The 25,110-nt window shown below is 37.8% G+C and overlaps 2 protein-coding genes across 5 annotated transcripts in view; one reads left to right on the top strand and one right to left on the bottom strand.

The window, feature by feature from the left end:
• The window catches only part of LOC132590749 (liprin-alpha-2-like), a 112,869-nt gene extending 101,028 nt beyond the window's left edge, over positions 1–11,841 (top strand). For 2 of the 3 annotated variants that reach the window (XM_060263661.1, XM_060263660.1), the window contains 7 exons: positions 1,268–1,297; positions 3,445–3,620; positions 4,050–4,147; positions 8,026–8,201; positions 8,288–8,356; positions 9,933–10,092; positions 11,715–11,841. In XM_060263661.1, coding sequence (XP_060119644.1) covers positions 1,268–1,297; positions 3,445–3,620; positions 4,050–4,147; positions 8,026–8,201; positions 8,288–8,356; positions 9,933–10,092; positions 11,715–11,773 — 768 coding nt within the window. In that variant the 3' untranslated portion in view covers positions 11,774–11,841. Of the gene's footprint in view, positions 1–1,267; positions 1,298–3,444; positions 3,643–4,049; positions 4,148–8,025; positions 8,202–8,287; positions 8,357–9,932; positions 10,093–11,714 lie in introns of those variants that run through there. The other variant, XM_060263662.1, reaches the window with a different exon arrangement.
• A 2,609-nt stretch (positions 11,842–14,450) lies between these two features.
• LOC132590748 (acyl-CoA synthetase short-chain family member 3, mitochondrial-like) overlaps positions 14,451–25,110 on the bottom strand; it is a 106,793-nt gene continuing 96,133 nt past the window's right edge. For both annotated transcript variants that reach the window (XM_060263658.1, XM_060263659.1), the window contains 3 exons: positions 19,374–19,473; positions 19,035–19,210; positions 14,451–17,563 (listed from right to left, as the gene is read on the bottom strand). In XM_060263658.1, the coding sequence (XP_060119641.1) occupies positions 17,492–17,563; positions 19,035–19,210; positions 19,374–19,473 (348 nt within the window). In that variant the 3' untranslated portion in view covers positions 14,451–17,491. The remainder of the gene's footprint in view (positions 17,564–19,034; positions 19,211–19,373; positions 19,474–25,110) is intronic.

Raw genomic sequence — 25,110 nt, 5'->3', positions numbered from 1 at the left:
GTACATTCTAACACCCAATAAGTATTATTGGGAAGCTAGCTCTCCTCATGGTCAGATGCCACATTCAGTCTTCTACTCTTAACTTGCATTCATTTGACCTGGGGCCCACATTTTCCCATAGCTATAAATATATCTTGTCACACTGCTTTATGTATATGCACTTCAACTTGAACCAAAATATTTGCAAACAATTAAGTTTTGAATTCCTTGAGTTTCAAAAACAGTTGCAACGGTCATTCCCAGTTTGGCTGCTTTGTCAGACATTGTGAAACATTTTAGTCACTGCCATAAATGCCACAAAATGGCTCTTTCTTCAGTTATTAGATTGGCCATCTTGAGGTATATTGGGGTATGAGGTATAATACAGCAGACTTCTTATTTTACTCAGGTGAGGAATTCTGCTCAGCTAGCTGAAGCCTAAGTTATCAAATCTTAACAAAGAAGTTTGTTTCTCTAGTCTTAGGTAGGGCTTTTTTTGAGCAGGAACACAGTTCCAGCTGGCTTGGTTTCAGGGGGTGTGGCTTAATATTCAAATGAGTTCCTGCTGGGGTTTTTCTACAAAAAAGCCCTGGTCTTCCATCATTCATCTGCTTTTCCCACTGCCCCCATTAATTTTATTTATTTATTTGACATATTCCGCCCTCCCCACTGAAGCAGGCTCAGGGCTGCTTACATTCACAGTCATAAAAACCAGTATCGATATAAACCATAGACATAAAAATATAAAAATACATAATGAATAAAAACATAAAACAATATCAGGTGCTATTACGAACTTAAAATATAGTATATTGATGTGTTGGTAATAGCAAGAGCAAGTTGATCTCTTTTGGTTCAGCTTTTCTTTCACAGGCTGTTTCCTTTGCCTATTTACACTGGGCATTAAACATCCCCCTTAGATATTTTTACAGAACACTTCCTTTTAAGCATGTATTGGGTGGGGGGTTTGAACCATCTCTTAATTAGTGTAGGCTGAGGAAGGTTTTTCTGTGAAATTGCAAAAATACTTCTAAGGAAATGCTGCTGGAGGATTATTTGTCAGAGATGCTTTAGGCTGATCCTGCATAGAGCAGGAGGTTGGATTGTATGGCCGCTTCCAACTTTATGATTCCATTATGTTAATTTTAAAGAATAATTTCATGAAAATAATTGGATTTCTGCTGGAAATTGACATTTGGCATTTGGCTTTATGATTCCATTTTATTTTTTAATCATGTTGTTTTTCTTGTTTTCTAACTCTACTAATGACCATCTTCTGACACTCAAGAAAGAGAATGAGGAGGGAAGTTGGGCTCAGGTATGAAATTTTTCCGCTTAACAGTTACCCAGTACAGCTAACAATAATTTAACATGGGGTATTGGGAGTGGTCAGTATTTCTGCAAATAAGAGGGCTCTGATTATCTTGAAAGGAATATTTCGGTGGTCTCCTTTTTTCAGTATAAAGCTTGCTTTTATACTGATTATATTTTAACTCAATAATAAAAGCTTCAAGGATTAATATGATGTTGCATCAGGGACATAGCCAGGTTTGCTTTTTTTTAGGTCAGGGGGCTTTCTAAAAATTCAAGGTGCTCCTGAATTTTTAAACAGTCCCCTGACCTAAAAAGCTGGAACCAGCAGGCCAGTTCTGCTTCTTGCAGCTGGCTGGAGAAGTCTCAAGCCAGCTGCAAGAAGCAGAGGCCGCCGCTTCTCACTCTCCCATCCTGCTTGCAGAAAAGGAGGGAAGACCGGGGCTGGGGGTGCCGTCAGACCTGGTCTTCCTTCTTCTCGCAGCTGGCTGGAGAAGTGTCTCCCTGCAAGAAGCAGGGAGACAACCCGACCTGCGGCCTTCCCTCCACCTGAGGGCAGCCCCCTCCTTCCCCCGCAATTCAAATTGCATGGGAGGGGCAGCCACCAGCCTCCACTTTAAATGGTGTGGGGGAGGCCACAGTGGCTTCTGCACACCCCTCCCACATAATTTGAATTGTTGGGGAGAGGAGGCCATGCTGGCAGGAGGGTAGGCCACAGGTTGGGGGCCTTGAGTGAGGAGCCCCCCACCCAAAAGTCAGGGAAAGGGCCCCCACAGGCCCCCTGTGGCTACAGGCCTGTGTTATATTGTCTCTAACAGAGCAGGTTTGCAGTTGAGGTGCTACTAGATTTGTGTCTGCAGAGGCTCAGGTCTCCTTCTGTAACATGTAGTGCCCTTAGCCAATTTTGGCTGATGTGCCAGATGTGGTCTTTTCTTGAGAAGAGTTATTCATCCATGTTATGTTCCCACCCAGGTTTGATAGCTGTGATGCACTTTGTGATGCTACGTTTTTTCAGAAGGTTCAGAATTTGGCAGCAAGATTGTTGGGTGGTGTAAGTTACAGTGAGCATATTGTGCCTCCGCTGCTGCTGATTTGCATTTGGGCATGATTCAAAGTGTTAGTTACTACTGTAAAACCCCAAAGCAGCTTGGGACCAGATTTCTTAAAAGATCTCCTTCCCCATATGAGCCTGTCAGATAACATAATCTATGGAAAACCTGTTCTGTATGCCTATACCTTCTGAAGCAAGAGGAATAGCCATCAGATACAGGGACTTTTCTATTTTTGCACCCAAATCCTCTCCCTGCCACCAACCATATAAACCATAAAAATTGCTGAATATGGTTGAAAGTTGGGGGAAAGAGGGTAATCTGAAATGTATGCTAGGAATTAAGAACAAAAAAGAATACTAGCCAGTGTGGCATGAATCTTCTGATAAATGAAAGTTTCAGTATTGTAACTAAAGTGAAGCTCTCTTCAAATTCACTTTAGTTTCATAAAGCTGTTAAATCCAAACATACTCTGATGCAGGCCCATAGCTACGGTAGGGCCTTGGGAGCAGACCACTCCATTCAACCCCCCCTTCCATCTGTATGGCCCCTCCATTGAAGGGCCTCCAATCTGCCCCCTTTGCTCATCTCACATCTGTTGGCAGGCCTGGAACAGATCAATAAACAAAGGTTAGGGTTGTTCTCCATAGTTTGAATATTTAAATATATGGGAATATTATCTCTTCAGTTCTCCTTTCTTCTCTATTTAGTATCATTTTTAAATACAGTGTTAGGAAGCTCAGTCTGTTTTCTGTATTTGAATTGTGGGAAACAGAGAGGGTTCTTCCTCACAATGGAGGGTCTAGAAACTTTCGGAAGTCTTCCCTCCTAAAGTAGATAGGAGGAGTTCTGCATTATTACAGGATGCCATCTTTTCCCTGTAATGCAAAAAATAATCTCTGGTAAATCCAATTTTTCTGTTTATTTTTTCCATTTCCAATCACCTTGCTTGCAAAGTTAAGAATGCCTTCCTGACTGGAAATGTGGTTTACATAATTAACTGTCTTATTTAGATATATTACCTGAGTGTAATGTTGAAACATTACAAATTGTCTTCTTTCTTGTGAATGGGTAATAGTAACATCTCTTAATTTCCACCCCATAGACTCTGGCTTATGGTGACATGAACCATGAATGGATTGGTAATGAGTGGCTTCCCAGTTTGGGATTACCACAGTATCGTAGCTACTTTATGGAATGCTTGGTAGATGCAAGGATGCTAGATCATCTCACAAAGAAAGATCTTCGTGTACACTTAAAAATGGTGGATAGCTTTCATCGGTAAGCTCAGACAAATAAAAAAGTAAGCATAGTTACACAGAATGTTTTCTTCACAGTATAAGACATAGGACTGGCAAACTTAAACCAAGTAGGTTGTTTCTAAGTATTCTTATTTCCAAAAAAATGTAACAATCTATAGAAGCTACAAAATGTGTTCAGAATTTATAAAATGTGTTATGAAGAACGTATCTGTTCAATAATGCCTCCGTCAAATTCCAAAATCTGTTTATTAAGGTCTCAGCCAAATAGCAGTTAAAACACATTCTCACAGCTGCATTCACTCCCATTTCCTACATCTGACCTGAATACCTCTTCCCATAACCTCTTAAAGAAACAAATACATACCTACACCACATAACCTTTCACAAGCAGGAAATGACTTTTATTTGAAACTGATTTGTGATATGCTGTTTTTTCCTTAACTGACAGTACAAGTCTACAGTATGGAATCATGTGTTTAAAGAAACTGAATTATGACAGAAAAGAACTAGAAAGGAGAAGAGAAGCAAGTCAGCATGAAATAAAAGGTAATAATACTCACAATGCATTCCTTCTGAACTTTCAGTCTACTGATCTCTTAATATTCCTAATGTGGAACAAAATTCGAGTCCAGTGACACCTTTAAGACCAACGAAGTTTTATTCAAGTTATAAGCTTTTGTGTGCATGCACATTTCTTCAGATATATTGAAATGGAAGTTACCAGTTCATACATATAGGTAGACAGCGGGCAGCAAATTAGCTACAACATAATGAAGATGTTTAACAGATGGAAGGACCAAACAAGAATAACAAGGTTAGTAAACAAGCTTTCTTAATCGTGGAATGCTGAGAGTAATTAACTGAGACTCTGTCATGATGTTCCATCTGTCTCCTCTCAGGGGTGTTAATGGCATAGGTTCTTAGAATACAACCATATATGTTCCAGTCCTGCAGACAGAGATTCTCACCTGAGGAATCTACGACAAACCTTATTTAGAACTAAAATATCCACCTGATTAAGTTAAGAAACAGATTAACAAAGCCAGAACAATACCCAGAGAAAGCCTGTTAAAAGACAGACCCAAAAAGTCTGAATAACAGAATACCACTAGTAGTCACAGACAGCTCTCAACACAAAATATTTCAACACATCATTGACTTGGATAATGCATGGATAATGAGAATTCTCTTTCACAGACACTTGGGGCAGACCTTTTCTTGCACACAGACAGCCCTCCCAATCTTAAACAACTCCTCACCCACAATAATACAGCATCTAACTTGAACATGGACACTGGTACCAGAACTTGCAATATACCCAGATGTCAATTCTACTGCCACATACTGTCAGGCAACATGATCACTGGATCTAACAGCATTAAATACTTCATCTCATGTCCATTCACTTGCTCATCTGCTAACATTGTATATATATCACAGGACTGAAAAGCCTGTAGAAGAACACTTCAGTCTTCCAGGACATTCGAAAGGTGACTGTTTTATTGCAGCAAACTATTTTATTGCAAATAACTGCTTTATTGTAAAGGAACTTCAGAAACAGACTAGAACGGGAAATTGCTGAGGTGCATATTATTATAACACTCAGAATGGAACACCCAGGACATAACAGGGATATTAATTTCTTATCTCACTACATATGTTAATCTCATGCAGTCCTCACATCTGTATTCTCATCAATCCCACAGAAGGGCAATACATCTTTATTTTATTCTTATTTGGAATAGTAGATTGTAATCTAATGTAATGAATAGTAGAATGTAATGTAATTTGAAATGATAGATTGGAATGTATTTATCTGGTCTGGGGACAGAGGAGATTCACTGCACAGCCAATTACCCCACCTCAGAAGAAAGGATGCTGTATGTTCACCTCTACGCTTGAGAGGAGGTGGATGGAGCATCATGGCAGGGTCTCAGTTAATTACTCTCAGCAGTCCACAATTAAGAAAGGCAGGGCTTTTTTTGAGCAGGAATGCAGTTCTGGCTGGCTTGTCTCCAGGGGATGTGGCCTAATATGCAAATGAGTCCCTGCTGGGCTTTTTTCCAGCAGACATTTCCTCCCCCCCCCCCACTTTCTGATGACCTTGAAGCTGGGAAAGGACCTCCAAACCGGAAGATCCCCTGCCCCTACCTGGGGGTTAAACAAACCGGAAACCACAGTGTACAGATTAGTAAAACACACAACAAACACTGTGTAATTATATGCTGCAAATAAATACTTTAAACATTTAACTTATACATTTCTTCATTCACCAAAGTCTGTAAACAAAATTCAAAGAGTTGATACAAGGTACCACATTCTGCTGTCAATTACTTCCTCCTTGTTGATAGACGCAGACAGTACTGGTAATTATGATTCATTCCTGTAGCAGTCCTCAGCTAACGGCTACATGAGTCCCAGGTTTAAATCATGTTTCATTACCACTTCTACTTGGCCACTTATTCTTCAATCCGGAACCCGTGTTTAGGTCACAGCTCACAACAGCTTCCTGAAAATCTTTTTTTGCATAAATGGTTCTCAAATGAGAAGTTTGTGTAGAGTGATTGGTGTACAAAGAATTATGAAGAAATGTATAAATTAAATGTTCAAAGCATTTATTTGCAGCATATAATTACAGTGTGTGTTTTACCCACCTGGGGATTGGCAACCCTAACAGCAACCTTTGTTAAGGCTACTGCCACCTCTAGATAAATTTGTAAGGGAAGGGGGCAGTTGTTGTAGGATTTTTTTTTTTTAACAAAACGTATATCTCTTTCTGTTCCATAGGGCCACCAAAGTGCCTAATGAGCTGATCCCAAACTTCTGAGAATTCCAAACTTCAGCTGTGTTTCTGGTTAATTTTTTAAAACCCATGTGTGGTACATTAGCCATATATGAAATATTTTCATACCCAGCAGAGCTGTTTTGCAGTGAGAGTATTTGGAATTCATTCCATTAAATTATCAGTGACATTTCTATAGACAGTGTAGGTAGGTTTTTAGTGAGGGGATATGTCTAGGTCTGCAGGAAATGTCCTATGACTGTCTGTTCTGCTTTATGCATACATACTTGGCCTTGGGCCAAAAGATTAATGCCAGACCATGGTGATGGCAAAGAACACACTCATTCTTCCACTGTATGTCACTTATCAATACGTTTCTGGGAATAAACACAGACTGAAAAATGATAGTATGGTTATAGAAATTGGAAATGTATCTTTGATATTGGTTCATACCATAATTTCTCTACTTTGTCCCTGTAGATGGTCAAGGTAAAGCAGCTCAGGAAGGGTTCCAGAAACCACCTTATCCAGTTTTCACCCTTTCTTTTATCCACCATAATAATCTTTATGGTTTGCTTTCATGAGAACTTAGATTCAGTAAACTTAATAACTTGTTCACATGGGAACGATTCATTATGTGGCAGGTATAAACCCACTGACAAAACCATAGTCAGACATGAAGTGATTTTCATGTAGTGACTGTAGTTATTACATTATAGCCAGATGACCAACTATCATACAGTAATTGCTGTCATTTAATCAATGAGATGGATCAGCAGAATCCAGCCATGATAGATGGATACCAGAGTGTATCACAGTAATTGTTTTTCTTAAACTACAGCAATTTTGTTTGTGGGGGAAGTGGCACTTAGCAACTAAAGCAAGTCTGGTGCTTTGACTCTTTAATATATATAACATGGTTCTGGCTTTTTTAGTCAACAGGGTAACCTAATAGCTCCTGAGCTGCAGCTATATGCAAAACAACATGGATTCAATCCATCAGTTATAATCTATGTGTAGAAAACAAGATTTCTGCATGTGGATATACTGGTGCCACAACTTGGGTATAAGAGGCTTTGTCCAGTAATAAGATTTTGCTTATTGCCTCTTGTAAAATGCTATTCAATAGCCAACATAATGTGTCTAGTAACATAATAGTATGCATACTGCCTTTTATTTTCGTCATGCTTCCCTCAGCACCATTCATACAAATGTCTTCCTTTATCATCATTTCAAATATTTTACAATAAGCAGGAGAGAGATGTATGATCTGTCTTTGTCTGCATGATTAGAGCTATATGTTAAATATTTTAATAATAAATAATAATAAAGTCCTACTCCTTACACAAGACATGTGTAGAAATTTTATCAAGCCATTATACTTTTTTTTAAAAAAAAGTCATTTCTGCTTATAACAAAATAAGTCTAGAAATCAGCACAAGAAATGATGATCCCCTTGCAAATCTCCATAATTTCTTCTAAGTATATTAATATTTTGTTAAATCAATAGATGGAATATAGACAGACTATAAATGCCATATAATAGAACATAAATTACATATAAATGGTTAAACTGTCTATATATCTTAGTTTACTTAAGTGTTCAGTCAGTAGGAAAATGCTTCTCTCCCTGTTTTTATAGATGTGTTGGTTTGGAGTAATGACAGAGTCATACGCTGGATACAAGCAATTGGATTACGAGAATATGCAAACAATATTTTAGAAAGTGGTGTGCATGGATCACTCATAGCTCTGGATGATAACTTCGATTACGGCAGTTTAGCTTTATTGTTGCAGATTCCAACACAGAATACACAGGCAAGTAAACAAATTCTGCTTTGTAATTTTTCATATGGTTTTGAACTTTTTAAATTACTTCAATAATTTTATTTGGTTAAATATAGGCACGGCAAATCTTGGAGAGAGAATACAACAACCTGTTGGCACTAGGAACAGACAGACGACTTGATGAAGTATGTAATCTCATATTTAAATAATTATTATGAATAATAGCATAATAAATGTTTGTTAATTATATAAGAACATATGAACTAGTCAATAACTGAAAAGCTAACAAACAAAAGTTTTCCAATTCAACTTTATTTGTATTCCCTTTAAGGGATTAAGTGTGATACTAAGGTGTGAAAAGTGATATGTGAACCTCCCTCCTCCATTATATTCTCACTACAACTCTGTAAGGCAGGGGTGTCAAATGTCTAGCCCGCAGGCCTGATCTGCCCCCTAGAGAGCTTTTGTGCAGCCCCCAAGAAACTGCCTATGGTCCACTTCCTTCTCCCTCCTGTTTCTGTCATTGCCATTTTTGTTTTCCTCTGTGGGATTGAGGCAGCCAAGCAAAGCAGCCTCTTTTTGCTCTTTCCCTCTTCCACCTCCCTCTTCCCCAAGGGAGGGGAAGGGAGGAGGAACCTCAACCAGCGGAGAAGCTTGGATCTGTAGCTCTGCTGAGCAATTGATAGAGCCTGGCACAGCTAGAGCTCTCTCAATCAAAGCTAGAGCTGTGCCATGCTCTCTCAATCACACAGCAGAGCTACAGAGCCAAGCTCTTCCATTGGCTGAGGCTCCTCCCTTCCACTCTTTTGGGGAAGAGTGAGACACTGCTTTGCTGGCTGCCTCAATCTCACGGGAGAAATACAAAAAGCACCTGTAAGACCTACACAGTTTTATTCAAATTAAATAACAGCTTTTTGCTTTGCCCCTCCTCTCTCACCACTATATATTGCAGTCTCTCAGTTCTTGCATTGCCTTATAGGAGTTGCCGTTATTTTTGAGGAAGATTATAGCTTTGTAGATAAACACATAGCCCTCAGTCTGTGTCATGGTTCCTTCACATGTTCTTAACCAGCTCACAAAGAACCTATGTACAAAATCTCACAATGCCCAGCCATTTCATGTTTTCCCCTTTCGTCTTAGGGCACAGAGCACTGACTGTGAGATTTCTGTAATGAATGCTAATAAATCAAAAGTAGGTCTGCAACTTACAAATACACACCCGAACAACACCTGAACAGCATCTTAACAGCATACCCAAGGTTGCTACAGCATAGACATTGTCACCAGTTTTTGATGCAATAATTCAGAGCAAGAGGTGTCAATTATCAGACTGTTAAATAACAAAATATTACAAGAGTGCTAATGTTTTAAGCATGCTTTATATTTTAAGTTTTAAAAAACCTTTGTTTGTCTCTGTGCCCTTTATAAAGTTTATATCTCTGCTACCCAGCATTGCATTTTATGACACACATGGCCCAGCTCGACAAGGTCTCACTTATGTCAGATCTGGCCCTCATAACAAATGAGTTTGACACCCTAAGGTATATTAAGCTAAGAGAAAACTGTTCAAGGTCATCCAGTGAGTGGTGTGGTGAGGGGGGATTTGCAGCAAGATCTCCCCATGTCTAGTTTTATACCCCACTGCATCACACTGCATTTCAAAAAAGTCACACTGCATTTCGAAAAAAGTCAGCAGCTGCAGCATGAAAAGATTACGGAACTTAATATAGCATGTAAAATATAAAATTTGTGTGTTAACAGACTGATGACAAGAATTTCAGGCGTGGCTCTTCCTGGCGAAGACAGTTTCCTCCACGAGAAGTCCATGGAATCAGTATGATGCCTGGCTCTTCAGAAACTCTGCCAGCTGGGTTCAGGTTAACTACAACATCAGGGCAATCACGAAAAATGGCAACTGATGGTACGTGGCCACGCTTTCTCGAAACTGAAGACATTTGAGCTTGTTTTATTAAGGAAAGAACATTCCATGCCAGACTTAGCTATTTTTTCCAGTATAAAATATTTAATAGGCAACTGGCATCTAAGACTGAGACAATTCCCTTAAGCAGCAAATGAATAGCCTTGGGTATAGAAAGCAAACAATCTTGTTAGGGTTTGGGAAAAAAGCACATATACAAGATTTTTCTTTTGCTGTTTATTATTAAAAGTATTCTGCCTTTCATATAAGACTCAAGGCATCCTTCAATATGCCAAAACAAAAAAAAACACTATAAAATACAGCATATATAAAATGTAGGCAGATTCAAATTTTGAGCTATCAAAAACACTAATCGAGGCAACTCAATACAACAGCTAAGCTAGGCCTGCCAATTATAAGGAGACTCTACAGAAAAGCAGTTTTGCACACCTTTCTACAATTTAATAAAAAGGAGACTTCCATGCCTCTACAGGCAAGTGATTTCATAATTTTGGACTAAAAGCAGAAACTAGTTGGGTTCCAGCAGCAATAAGGCACTTCTAGCAACTGTGCCAACCTGCTTACCCATCAACAAACATCCTCATATTTTTCACATGATTGAGTGGTAAGCAAAGCCCATTAAGACAACCTCATCCTTTCCAACCTGCATCACCTATGGCTTTCAACTGCTGCTGAAAAATATTCACTTTCACCTTTTTATTATAATATTGATACTGTGGGGGGAATATTTAAACTATGGAAACACCCACTGATGATGTGTCAGTTGCATTTTTATGGATTTTTTCTAGGTTTAGGTTGGAAAAATGGGTTTGTTTTCATAATATCCAATTATAAAATGTTTAATCAGCAGCAGCTGCAGCATGGCTTGCAAAAGCAATTTAAAAGGATTGCTTTTAAATACTTTTGCAAGCCATACTGCCAAGGTGACAGCACAAATTGCAAGTGAACCTTTAAATGCCTTCTGAGCTCACTTGCAAGTTGTACTGCTGCTGCAGCAGTTGCAGTGTGGCTTGCAAAAGCCATTTAAGGGAGTAGCTTTTGCAAGTCACACTGCATCATGAACCATGCATCTTGAACTGGTTCATTAAATGGAAAGGTTTGTGGAAAGGAAAATGAAAAGTTTGTGCGTCTCAGAAACCTTCACAAACCTCCATTTTCCCAGTTTGTGCCCATCCCTAGAGGTCATAAGCCACAGCAACAGCCTTCTTAAAGCAGCAGCAACCTTTTGAGTACCAAGATCCCTAAGAAATAGTTTGTCAGGGTTTCTGGAAACTGCAAGAAGAACTGAAGAGTCCTGTAACACAACAGTTCCCACAGTACCTAAATTATATTAATTCGGTTGTTAAGGTGATTAATGAAGCTACAAGTTCTCCCACTTGTCCAACAGTACCATGTTCTCTTGTGGAAACTCAAAGCAAACCAATTTAGTATCGTAGAATGAATTATTCAATCATAATTACAGGCTTAAAAAACCAAACAAGGTCAAGGTATAGGTACTGAGTCATTAGCAATGACCTACATATTGAATTAGAAAAGAGAAGATGTTTTCCTTTCTGTGTTCTATTTTGATTCAAACATATTGTTTTACTGCTCCCAATTTGCAGTTGCTTCAGCACGGTTGCAGAGGTTAGACAGTTCTACAGTTCGTACATACTCATGCTGACAAGACTAGCTAAGAAACAAGAGCAGCGTTTGAGCTGATGTGAGTATTCAGAGATAAAAACTTAAAGATTATTACTTATGAAAAAAAGAAAACTCAAGGAAATAACCATAGTGGGCTGGGCTCCCATGAAGACCTCACAAGGCAGGCCTTGCTCTTACCCAAGTGGTACCACTGCAGATGGGAGCTCACATGGTTTACTATTTTCCCATCTCTCCTCCCCCCCCACTCCAAAAAACCCCAAACCCCACCTTGATTAGGCAGACAGGAGGAGAGGTCAAGGTAGCTGAGACTTTATCAGGAAGCAAGCCCTTCTGTGAAGGCATTCCTTCCATCATTGAGGTGCAGAAAGACTCTCTCTTTTTTGGACTGTTGGTGCTTTTGTTTTCAGAGCGTCAGAACCTACACTGTTCTCTGACTTATTTGTGCATGCATGTCAGTAATCCAACAAGCAAGAAGCAAACCTACGTTGTATATCTTGGGGTAATTATAGACAAAGCAGGACTTATACAATTTAAATTTGTCATGGAATTCCCAAAGCTATTTAAAACAACAGGAGGATAAAATATGTGTGGAAGGATTGGGCTTTGAAATCATACTCTCCCCCTCCCCAACCAAATTCCCCTCTGTCCTTCCTGAAGGCTCTATCCACCGTCATGATTGTTGTAGCAAAACCAGAAGGCACTTCCTCCCAAACAATGGCTGTGAAAACAGAAGAGGCACCTTTTGCAATTCCCTAAGCCTAACCCACAGCCTGTGTTTCCGACACAGGTCCAATCTTCCTGTCATCACTTTCATCCTAACTTCAAGGGACATAACTGCCTCGAGGAGATCCCTGAAGAGGTGGCATATAAATGTTTTTTTAAAAAATAAATAAAACAAAATGTAGAAACAAAAGACAATGATTTGTCCCCTACACATGATTTGTCCACTGATCCTCAGATTCCCCCTCCAGCCTTAGCTTATTGCTCTCGGTTCTAAGCACCTAACTTCTCGGAGATAAAAGCTGATATTCCTCATATTCCTTGAGCACAGCTGGTTATCTGTCACAGTCTTTTTCTAGCGTAATGCAAGTTAATTGAAATCAATGGTTTACCTTCTTTCTAAAGCAAAAATACTAAAACAAAGGTCAGGAAAGGAAATGTTGAATTGGAACGGTATGAAACTAAAGCAACAGGGCAAATATTAGCATGCCCAAGAGTGCAAGGTCATATGCCACCACATAGTTTCAGACAACATTGCAAATTCAAAAAGTGAAGGGGCAGTGCTTACAGACTACAACCCTATGATTATCTAATTTTCCTGTTGTTGCAACTGTGTATACGCAGCCACTGCTTGAACATCCAAAATCTAAAAACAGAAAAACTGAATTTCAGAATGACTGGAGTGCAGTATAGAAACAAACAAAAAATCAGCAATTTTTAAGGACACATTTCTAGGAGTAAGCTCTGTTAAATAACATGTGACTTACTTTTAGTTGACTCACTTAAGATTGTTCTCAAAGTCTATTAGGTTTGTTTGCAAGAATGAAAGCTACACTAGGTGAAAAAATGAGTGGGTTAATAGTTCTGCAGTAACCTAATAAAATGACCATATATTAATAATAATAATTAATAATAATATATTTCTTAATATATTGTTCAACTTAATTGACCGATACACCAGCTATCAGATCTTGAGCTTTCCAATATAAGGAAAACTTTTAAAGGATCTATTGCATATTGTCAATCTATTGTCCTACCAAGAGTATCTTTATCATCCCAAAAAAGTCACAGGTTCTAAAAAGTATTAATAAGAATGTGAAATTTCACCCCAAGAAATGTCTTCTTTGACATTATTTTCCATTTCCCATCTGTATTTTCCCCCCAACTGGAATATTTATAGTGTCAGTCCTAAACAGAAGTTCACCCTTCTGAAGCCATTGAAGTCAGTGGGATTCAAAGGCTGTTAGTGAGTTAGGATTGTATTTTTAATGTAACAACACTACTTAGATTCTTGCTTTAAGTGAACAATTGTAATGATAGTTTATCAACTAAGGTTGCTGTTTTCTAGCAAATATCAACTTTTTAATGTAAATGGTATTTGTACAGTAGATTGCAAAGTTGATGACTTCAGATAGTGCCTATATTGTTAAATGTTCTGGGATACAAAGGCAGAATGCTACCATTGTCTTTTCTCCTGTTCTTCCACTAGTGCTGTCGCCCATTCTTATGTCTAGCAAGCCATCCCACTGGAACCTCATTATCTACCACTGGTAGGCTTTAGAGAAATGAGCCTATATTAAGAGGCTTCTTAATGATTGTACTGTTTTTCCCACCTGTAGATGTCACCTCCTCTACTTTACCTGAAGTGCACTACCGCCATCTTAAGAAGCTTTTTATTCAAGAACAGGGTAAACAGTGAAGAAATAAATAAATGTTTATCAGATAAAAACATGTGGCAATCTTTTTACACATTAAGTTGTTGAGGTGCAGTCTGTCAAGTACTACTGCCATGCCAACTCTCATTTATTTCAACAGAGTTTACATAGCACATGGGCACAGTACAGATGTGCAGCAGTAGTACTAGACAGACTGAATCTTCTGGATATTTCAATAAAATAGCTACTGAATAATTTTTAAAAATAAACCCCAACATATCTTTTATCAGGAATCTGGCCAAAATGAAACAAAGACACTCATTTTTAGACTTGTTTTCATCTGTTTTATTGTAATATAATAGAATTTACATATTTACTGTGTATGTATTTCTTTTAATATGTGTAAGTCTCATGTAAATGAATATAAATATGATTTTTTAAAACAAATCTATGGTACATGGGGTCTTAGTGCAAACACTTGACAATACAGTGTCAATACTACTTACTGTTTGTATCTTTCCATTCCACCATTTTTACAGTTTTGAATTGTAGCCCTCAATTGGATATGTTTAGCAGAGTTATTAGATGCTTCAACATGTTCCTACTTTTTTTAAAAAAACCCACCTCTGTCGATATTTAAAGCTCAACACCTGCCTCCGACTATTTCCAATAGAATTATTTAAATGTGGAACTGGAGCCAAAAAAATGGACCTATTAAGGCAAACCAGAATTGTTATATATAATCTTGTAGAAAAGCACTGTGATGGCTCTCCTTTTTAAACTCAACATGAACAAAAAACTGTTGCAAGAATAAAAAGCAATTACAGGAAATTAACAAAGACATTCTCCTCATGGATATTCATGGACCAAGAAGAAACTTCTTTTGCTAAGAATCTTTTTTCCTTCCACTTTCTACTTATGTCAACCAACATCAGAGTCAAACAACCAAACAAAAAAAGGAAAGGAAAAAATAATTCTGATCTTCAAGTTTTCAGTTGTATAAAAATGTCCTCCCATTGTTTCAATATCATAGGGTATTAGACAGCTGTGTGTCTAACGTTACACTTTTATCCAAGATGGCCTTGCTGAGACTTCACTGAAGTCACTTTATCAGAAGAAGTAACTGAAAGACAGCAAAGTAATATATAGTGTACAAAAGTTTAGAGGAGAAACTATTACCTGCTGTGGCTTTATTTGGTGGTGTTATTGATGTTTATTCTTTGTTTATATGGGAAGTTTCAAAGTAAGACCTATATAATTCTGTCATTTACCTGCTATTTGCTAATCTCCTGCCGCCTGATCTTAGCTTAAGACCTGTCTTTTGGTTATTCCTTTCAGCAGGTTGATCTGCCAACATCTTGCACGTACATTTGTTTTATCGCGTACTTTTATTTACCAGACTTCACTTAACGAAACGGTGACAGATTTTTCTCCCCTGCTGTCAATAAAAGAAACTCAGTGCTGATTATGTATTCAGTGTGTGATCAGGGTACATGTGTCATAGCTTTAGTAAGGGACAGACGTTGGGCTTCAGGTCTGAAAACATTAATGCAGTCTTCCACAAGATGGTGCACTGAACTTTCTCCTTTATATAACAAAAGTGCACTTTCCAAAATGCAGATCCGTAGTACTTTTGTGATAGCCACCAAGACACTGTTTTGCTGCACTGACTACTAAATCACTGGGTTGAAGCCTGAGCACAGATAAAAATCGATCTGGAAACCATTCCTCTAGACTGTCTTTTTTTTAAAATAATGCATTTTGGACAAGAATACAGCTGAATCTAGCAATGTGTTTTTCAATGAAACTTTATTTTAGTATCAAAATGCTGTTTGACTTTTATGGCACCCTCCCACCATCACCCTTTTACTAGAAAACGTGTTTTTAAGTTCAGAGTTCTCTTTATAAAAGGGAAGAGGCTGTGAATGCTATTTGGGCTGAGCTGAACATAAATAGAAAGGGTGAGTGATTCCCAGGAACGCTTTTTGATAAGTCCAGGAAGCAAAGAGTTATAAGAGCATATAAAGAAGGGAAAAGAAAATCAATTGCTTCTACCTCAGATTATATTTTAAATTTAATAGCATGCATGCCTTGCCTGGAAAACTTGACCACAGAGTATATTTGTGTAACAATTATCAAAATCTTCTAAATGGGGGGAGAGAGTAATAGCAAAAAAAAAATATTAATGTAGAAGGTAACAAAAATACAAAGTAAAAGTGATCAATTAGTGCCAGTTCCCATCATAGCTACATTTTGTTTAAAAACAATGTCGTAATTTCCACCCAATGACATTAATATTGTGTAGTACAATGTTGAAATATTTTGATAGAATTTACTTTTTGAAAAATGATAAATAGGGGTCACTTCCAGGTTTTAGGGAGTAGTTCTGCCAGTTTATTCTTTTTTGCCCCCCATCAGTAATGTGAAAGGAAGATTAATTGGTATTAGTATAGATTGCAGACAGCAACACTCCTCATTTGCCCCCCATCTACCCCAACTTCATTAAAGCAGATAGGGAACATTCAGCTGCTCCCTCCAGCCAACCAAACAAGTAATTAGTGGAAGCAACCTGCCTGCCCCCTCCCTGAGAAAAGCATAACCGTGTATTCAGGATGATGCTGAGTAAATAACACCTATCGGTTCTATATGGAACTAAGGCTGGGGTGGGCCATGAGAGTACCTGATCTTGCTGTGTAAAAGGTAGCAAGCGGTAGTGGTTGCTGCTCAGCAATGGCAGATTCAGAGACTGAGGAATGTGGGGGGCACCAACTGACCCCTGACAACTTGTTTCTATCAATATGAGAAACAAAATAAAGGGAAAACAAAATGCTGTAAAGGTTATTGGGGACAATTTATATAAAGTACGTTTAGTTCCTATAGCATATTCTATTAATTCTTATAATTTTTTAAACCTTAATTCTGATAGCATTCTAGGAATAGCTAAAACAGCATACATTTTTGGTTTTTATACTACCTCATGTCATAGCACAAAGTTAAGTCTTTCCTTAGAACAGAGCACTCAGTTTTATCCTGGCTAACACTTCATAACCTTTCATTACCATTAGTTCCTGATTATTATAGGTCAGAGGTGCCAAGTACATTTCAAACACTTCAGAATTTACACTATTATTTAAATAGATATGTGAATCCCTCAATGAATTTTTATTGACAAATCTGAACATTCATCAATAAAAATTACATCACCAAACAAATATTATGCTTATTTGATTGTCTAATGTAGTGTAGGACTGAGCAACACTTTCACAGAAAAAAAATTAGTCCAAAATGTTTCAGTTTTGTTCCCAGCATAACTAAATGAAATGTATTCCAGATATTACCCATATCTTAATAGCATTAAACAGTCACTTTAACTTTTTCTTCAGTGCATCTTCCACATGTTGAAATGCAGCAGGATCCTCAATGGTTGGACTTATCTGAAGAAATAAGACCAATGAATCAAGATGCTATATTTCCATTATATTTCTTTTGCCTAGTTTTTGTTATAATCATTTACAACTTACTATTTGCCCACAGAAAGTATGAACTTCATGGCTACTGTGTTATTGTACTGGCCTATGAGAAAATTCAAATATATAGGAAGGAGTAACAGTATATAGAACTAACTCAAAGATATACTGTCACTAGCATTCAAAACACACTAAAGATTAATTTAAACAGAGACCAATATAATGATTAATTGCAGGAAAGGACACTCATATTCCATGCAGATGTTCTAGTTGTCCACAAAGTCCTAACAAAGACCCTGGGCTACTTTTATTCTGTTTCAATTGAAAAAATCTTCTACAATGGTATATGTGCTTCAATCTTTCAATGGGATGACAAAATGAGGAGTGCTGCAGTCTGCAATCTGCTACTATACCAGCTAATCCTTCCTTTCAAATGTTACTGCTCGATTTAATCCTGGAACTAATCCACATTCACAAGTTAAAATTCCCCTTCACTCTTTCTCCTTTCACTCCTTATCTATCAGTCTTCCTCAATCCTTTCTCCCCTCACCCCTTCTATGTCGGTCTTCCCCCTTTTTCTGTCCACCATTTTCTCTGGCAATCTTTCTTACCCTATTTTCTGCTCTCACCCCTTGTATATCAACCTCCCCACTCAACTACCCCCCAGCACTTCTCAGACAATGTTCCCCCTTCTCAATCTACCACCCCCTCTCCTATTTTTCTCCCCCCTCTTCTTTCTGTTTTCTTCTTCATACAATCCCCTCCTTTTTCTCTCTCTAGAAGACAATCCCCTCCTTTTTTCTTTCCTTGGGAGCCATGGTGGCTGTGGTGGCAGCAGGACTGTGTGGGAGGGAGGAATCCTATCTCCCCATCCATGGCCAACCATGGTGCAGCTCCAGGCCACTCCGCCTACCTTTGAGTACAGTGGCAGTGCGTTGGGGCTGCTCCATACCCAGAACCAAATCTGAAGTTCGAAGAGCGGCTCCTGGCATCCACTGCCAACCATCTCTGCCAAGGCGAGTGTGCTGTCTGCACATGTGTAGACAACACAACTGTATTCTGGGAGGCAGATTTAAACCCCCATATATTTATCAGTTCAGATTTTTTTTTCAAACTTGGGGAGTCTTCCAAATTTGCAGGAAAATCTGTTTAGTGTCATTGTGGCCACAATCCATGGATTTAGGCACCACAGATGAAGGCCACACATATATAGATATATAGATTTCAGATGGAAGGCACAGCAGAATAGGATTGGCCTGTTCCACGAAGTAAGGCCATGTCAATGTCATTCTGCACCCTACAGAAGTTTTGCATACATTTATGAGTAGGGCATAAGATTAGGAAATTGCCTACTGCACTGTATAGATTAAGCTTTTTTGTTACATATACATCATAGTATCACATGCATCACCATAGTAATAGAAGAGCTGCTGTTCACCTGGTATGTCTTGCCATTTACAAGGGAAGAAAGAGCCGACCGTGGTATCTTGCCAGAACGTGTCTTTGGGATCTGTTTCACAAGTAGCACTTTCCGGAATGCTGCCACTGGACCAATATTTTCTCTAACTCTCTGAACAATTTCGTCCTTAAGTGATTCCTCTTCCGTATTCACATCTGATAAGGAATGCGAGTGTAACTGTCATTTTATTTCATTGTTACAGTTTTGTTACCTAGTCTAAGGTAGGATATATATATAAGGTAGGATATAAAAGTGAAAATAAACTGCATCCGTATTGACCCAGGGTTTGAATAAGTCTAAGGAAACAGGATTTCTCACCATTTCTTAGAACACATAATGCTAGTGGCACATGGCCTTTCAAAGAATCCTCATGACCAACAACTGCACAGTCTGCCACAGCCTTATGGGAGAGAACAGCCTGGAAAAGAAAACAAACGTCAGTGAACCAACTTAAGTATGGACTGGTAATTTAGATGCAGAGTATTACTAAATCCCGAAGTCGTCATCTGTCTCCTACTATGAATGTCACATTGAGCATTCAGGCATACAATGAAAACAGATGGCCAAAGAAACTCTTTCAAAGGTTCTATCTTGGGAACATTACCACACTGTGGATTGGTTGAAGTATTCATTATGGACTCTTTTTGGCAGCTACCATAGTTTCAGCCATTGGTGGTTTACACTTTTCATACATTATATAGTGCGGTTAGTTTGCTTAGTTTGCTTAGAGCTCACTTGCAAATTTATACAATGCTGCATTGTTGGTATGCATGTTGTCCGTGCAGTTTTACACATATACTCTTCTCACTGGAACATTCTCAAAATTTAGATTGATGAAAAATCTATATAATCCAGTGCTCTAGCAGCGAAATACTTAATAACTATGAAAATTATATTAATAAGCCCTTTGGGACTGAAAACTATAAAACTGTTAACTGTCCAACCAACAATACTAAGCATAAACCACTCTCATAGAGACATATTTTCAAACTAATAATACTGGTTAAATTTTATAATATTTCAATGTTTTGTGGGTCTGGGAACAATCTTAACTATAAATCAACTAAACAATGTCACAAAAATAAAGAAAGTGTATATATTGTTTGAACATGAGATCAGAGCTATGTCATGATGTATTCAGCAAAGTCATCAAATCACTATCCACTGTATGGGAAGCAAATAATGGAAATCAAGCAGCATAAAGGACAGTATATTGCTTTCTGAAACAGAATACAAACAATACATAAAACAATTTAGCCAAAGCTTTCCTTTCCAAAAGAAAGAAGCAGCAGCAATAAAGCCTCAAGATGCCACAACATCAGACCTGTTTGTCAACATGAAAAAGGTAACTAAAGTATAAAAATAAATGTGAGGATTTACCTTTCCACAAGTAGATGGAAGAACTAGTTTTCTAACACTTTAAAAATGCTATTTATTTAAATGTTAATGGCTTTGCAAATATGTCTCCCAAAAGCTACATTGATAAAAAAGAAAAATTAGGTTTCTGTTAAAAAATTATAGCCTTCACTTTGAGGCCATTTTTGAAATTGCAAAGGAAAAATGGATTACTATGGTGATTAGCTTCATGAATATTCTGGCATGCAAAGAGACACAAACACTTGGAAAGCCAATGTTGATTCTAAGGTGTAGTGATTGTCTACTCTGGCTTCCTCCTGCAGTGTTGGTTATCTGAATTTACTTACTGATAAAACAGCTGAGCATGATGTACTTCAGGTTTTTGTTTTACTTCATTTATTTGCCTTTTAAAAACTGCTACATTTGATTAGGCTGTTCATATGTTTAATTATTCTGTTCTGTTTTTTCTCTAATGCTTTCGATCTTCCCTCTGCCTACCATTTTATTTCATTCACTATTTGAATTCTGTTACTTTATTTACTGTTTCAGTAGTTTATAATTTTCAGTCTTTGGCATTTTTCTGTGATTTCTCTTGTGTATGTTGTTCCTTCATTGCCGAGTCGTGATGTGATGCTTCTGTGTCTTTAATTCGTGTTAGTTTATCATCAAATCTTAATTTTTATGTTCCCTTATTTTCCATTCTTATTGTTCTTTTTTTTTTTGCTTAGTCCTCAGTTATGCCTTCTTCATTCATGGGTTCATTCTGCAAAGTGGCTGTACATCTTAATTCTCATTTTGTTCACTATGTTTATTTTTTTCATCCTCAGTTGTTTCCCCGATATTTTTTCAATATCTTTCTTTTTCTTCTTCCATTTCCTAGTTTTTATTCTGTTGTTCCTTTGTTGTTTAAACTTCATTTTCTTCCTTGTTTTCTGTTTTTGTTTTGGTAAAGCCGTTTCATCTAGAAGTTCCTTCAGATTAGTCTTCTTGTTTATTGCCATCTGCCTTGATCACTCTGCTTTTTTCCTTCAGTTTTCCCATGGATTACTTTATCTTTTTAAAATTTCTTTTAAATCAACCCCCTGATGTCATAACAGTCTTTCTTTTTTAAAAAAAGAGAAGATTCCTTCTAGATGATTTCCTACTGAGATTGTCTGCTGTGATAACTCTTCTTCAAGTGGAGGGATTCACTTGACATTTCATCTTATTCCCAAATTATATGGTTTCAAAGTCTTTATGTTTTGTAGTATTCGGATTATGCCTCTGCTCAATTTATTTTTAATCCTTTTCCATTTGGCTTTCATTCCATTTTCTCACTTTCATTTTACTATTTTTCTTTTCTGTTATTTTTCTGTAGTTGTGACTACATTTTACTCTATTAATCCTTTCTTCCTCTTTCATCTATTTTTTTTTATTTCCTTATCAATCTTTTGTTATGTCACCCCATGCTTTTTAAACTTTTGCTCAAATTTGGTTGCCCAGCCAGGCTCAGGCCTTGCCACCCGTAGTTCTCATATACCTCTTTGGCTTTTATATAAAGTAAGGGATCTGCAAGGAGCTGCAGGGAGCATCACATTTCCCCCTTCCTGGTATTTCCCTTCCATGAAAGTTCCCATAGTTCCTCCCCTTTTCCTGCTTCCTTCTCTCCTTTGTACCCAACCAGCCAACCTATCTTTTATACCCCCCATGTCATCCACTTTCCCTTCTTTCCTCCCCTAGCAATAATTACCTAAAGAAATTATGGCCCACTTGTTGCAATGCCAGCCATTGAATCGGGCTAAGTTACATGCAGGGCTTGTGTCAGCTTTTTTGGTACCCTAGGCAAGGCCCCCCACCCTTGATTTCCACTAACTGCTTCACCACATTCACTTTTGGTGGGTAGGCTGCTCCTGAACAGTAGCAAGCAGCCAGTCCCAAGCAGGGTGGATAAAAATCAATGTGTGTTTTTTTAAAATTTAAAACATTTTTTTAAATTTAAATTTGATTTTTTTAAAATTTAAATCGGATTTTTTAAATGAAATGCTTTCTGAGGAAAATAAATTTCATCCAAAGGTTATTCCGTCATGAAATAAGGATTAGTTTTTAATTCTGAAGCATAAAGCTGTATATTCATGCAATGTTTAAATTTTTTGGTAATAAAATTCTATTAATCCATTCACAATGACATGCTCTTCCAGAGGTTTCTGTAAGATTACTGGGCAGTTTCTCTGTCTACAAGATATTATCACAGAACACAGATGCTTGGTTTTGCAGTTCTCAAAACTAATTTGTGTCTGTAGAGATCACATGCCTCTTCTACACAGCAAAAATGTTATAAAATGAACTGACTTGAGAAAAAGACCTTAATCTCATTGTTCTACAAACCTATGTACACAGAATCAACCCCTTAAGTGTTAAGTTTCAAAAAGTTCAATGAATAGAAAAAGATTGCTTTGAGTGGAATAGATCTGCACAAGAAGAAACTTAAGTGTGAGGAGGGAGGGGCAAGCAGTAAAAATGAAAGTGAAACTTTTTGAGCAGAATACTCCACAAGACTTTGGATCTTTTGTATGTATAACCCGAGGTTTATCACATCACTTTTTTCCCTGGAGGAGAAAACCTTTAATGGCAGCAGGAAGTAAAAGAGACCCAGTTTGGGAATATTTTAATGAATTTCCTCTATCTATTGGTAAGGCAGGCATGCGTGCAAAATGCAAACACTGCAACAAAGAAATGCAAGGCCTGGTGGCCCAAATGAGGCAACATCATGAGAAGTGCTGTGATGAAGATGACAACAGAAACATGTTTGAACAGGCAGGATCTTCAGGTTGGTAAACATTTTTATTTAATCATATTTCTTAAAGAGTGCCTTGAATTGTCATGTTTGAGCAAAATTATATTTCTTATTATTACTGCACGTTACTGTCATTTTGATACAGTTATGAAGAAAAGCAAATATTCTTTTTTGGGCAGTGTTGCATGGCAATGAATACAATAAGCAGAAATCGTATAAATAACAGCATTAATTTTTTTTTTTTAGGGGAATTCATCAACACTGGAAACTATCGACCTTCAAGATCACCATCCTCCTACAGTTTCAGAGTTATCTATTCAGGATAGTGTTTCAGTTGCACCATAGACATCATCATCAGACACCTACAGTATATCACCTAAAAGAAAGAAAAAGCCCTTCCCTCCTGGAACCACCATAGATAAGTTTTTGATAAAAAACAGCAGATTAGAAAAAGAGTTAATTGATGAAAAAAATTCCCAGCTTGTTTATGCAACCAACTCTTCTTTCCGTCTGACTGAGAACCCACACTTCATTAATATGGTTCAATCACTGAGACCAGGATACAGTCCACCCAGCAGAGCAGATGTTGCAGGGAAGCTGCTGGATAAAGTGTATGATAGAGAAATGGAGCAATGTGCAGCAGCTCTGGAGGATAAAATTGTTAACCTAAGTCTTGATGGGTGGAGTAATGTCCACAATGATCCAGTCGTATGTGCTTGTATAACAACAGAAGAAGGGAAAGTCTTCCTTGCACAAACAATAGATATGTCAGGAAATACACACACAGCAGAATACTTAAAAGAAGTGACAGCAAAAGCTATAATAACATGTGAACAAAAATTCAAATGTGTAGTACGCAGTTTGGTCACAGACATTGCTGCAAATGTATCTAAGATGAGAAGAAATTTAGAAGAGCTGGAAGGGAATACAAAGCTAATAACATGGTTGCAGTGCTCATTTGCTGCACCTCCTAGCCAAAGACTTCAGTGTTCCAGAAATAAAGGCTAATGTTGATATTGCTAAATACTTCCATAACAATCATTTTGCTGCAGCAGCTCTGAAAAGAATGGGTGGGCCTGAGCTAATGCTCCCACAAGATGTTAGATGGAACTCTGTGGTGGACTGTTTTGAGCAGTATATCAAGAACTGGCCTATTCTGATGACAGTTTGTGAACTTAAATTTGTGGATTTAAATTTCCACAGATTTGGCCATACTGAGAATTAGATACATTGGTATTACTAATTTATTATATTTATATCCTGCCTTCTCATTAGACTCAAGGCAGCTAACAAAACAATAAATTTCAAACATACAAAAACAATATAACATACAAAAACGAAATAACAATCAATAAGCAAGTTAATAACACACAAAATAAGAACTCAGCTAGATTTGTCAAAAACAGTTTACCTTTCACTGAATGTCCTCTGAAATAAAAACTTTTACACACATTGCTGAATGCATACAATATTTATGTCAAAGGAGGCAGTAGACAACATGGCATCTTCTTGACACCATCATTTAAAAACTTTTCTAGGAAGCCACCAAAAAAGGATATGTTTCAATGAAGTTCTTCCTCTCAGACAGATTTCCCCCTCATTATTACTTTTTTTTTAAGAGTGCAGAGTGTTAAAGCTGCAGTACTGCAGTCCTAAGCTCTGCTCACGACCTGAGTTCGATCCCCGGTGGAAGTTGGATTTTCAGGTAGCCGGCTTGAGGTTGACTCAGCCTTCTATCTTTCCGAGGTTGGTAAAATGAGTACCCAGCTTGCTGGGGGGGGAAGTGTAGTTGACTGGAGAAGGCAATGGCAAACCACCCCGTAAAAAGTCTCCTGTGAAAATGTTGTGAAAGCAACGTCACCCCAGAGTCAGAAACGACTGGTGCTTGCATAGGGGACCTTTCCTTTCCTATTACTTTTATAAGCA

This window comes from Heteronotia binoei, unplaced genomic scaffold (genome assembly GCF_032191835.1).
Source record: "Heteronotia binoei isolate CCM8104 ecotype False Entrance Well unplaced genomic scaffold, APGP_CSIRO_Hbin_v1 ptg000648l, whole genome shotgun sequence".
NCBI classification, from domain to species: domain Eukaryota; kingdom Metazoa; phylum Chordata; class Lepidosauria; order Squamata; family Gekkonidae; genus Heteronotia; species Heteronotia binoei.
The sequence above is the reverse complement of the archived record's forward strand: the minus strand, read 5'-3'. Positions and strand labels throughout refer to the sequence as shown.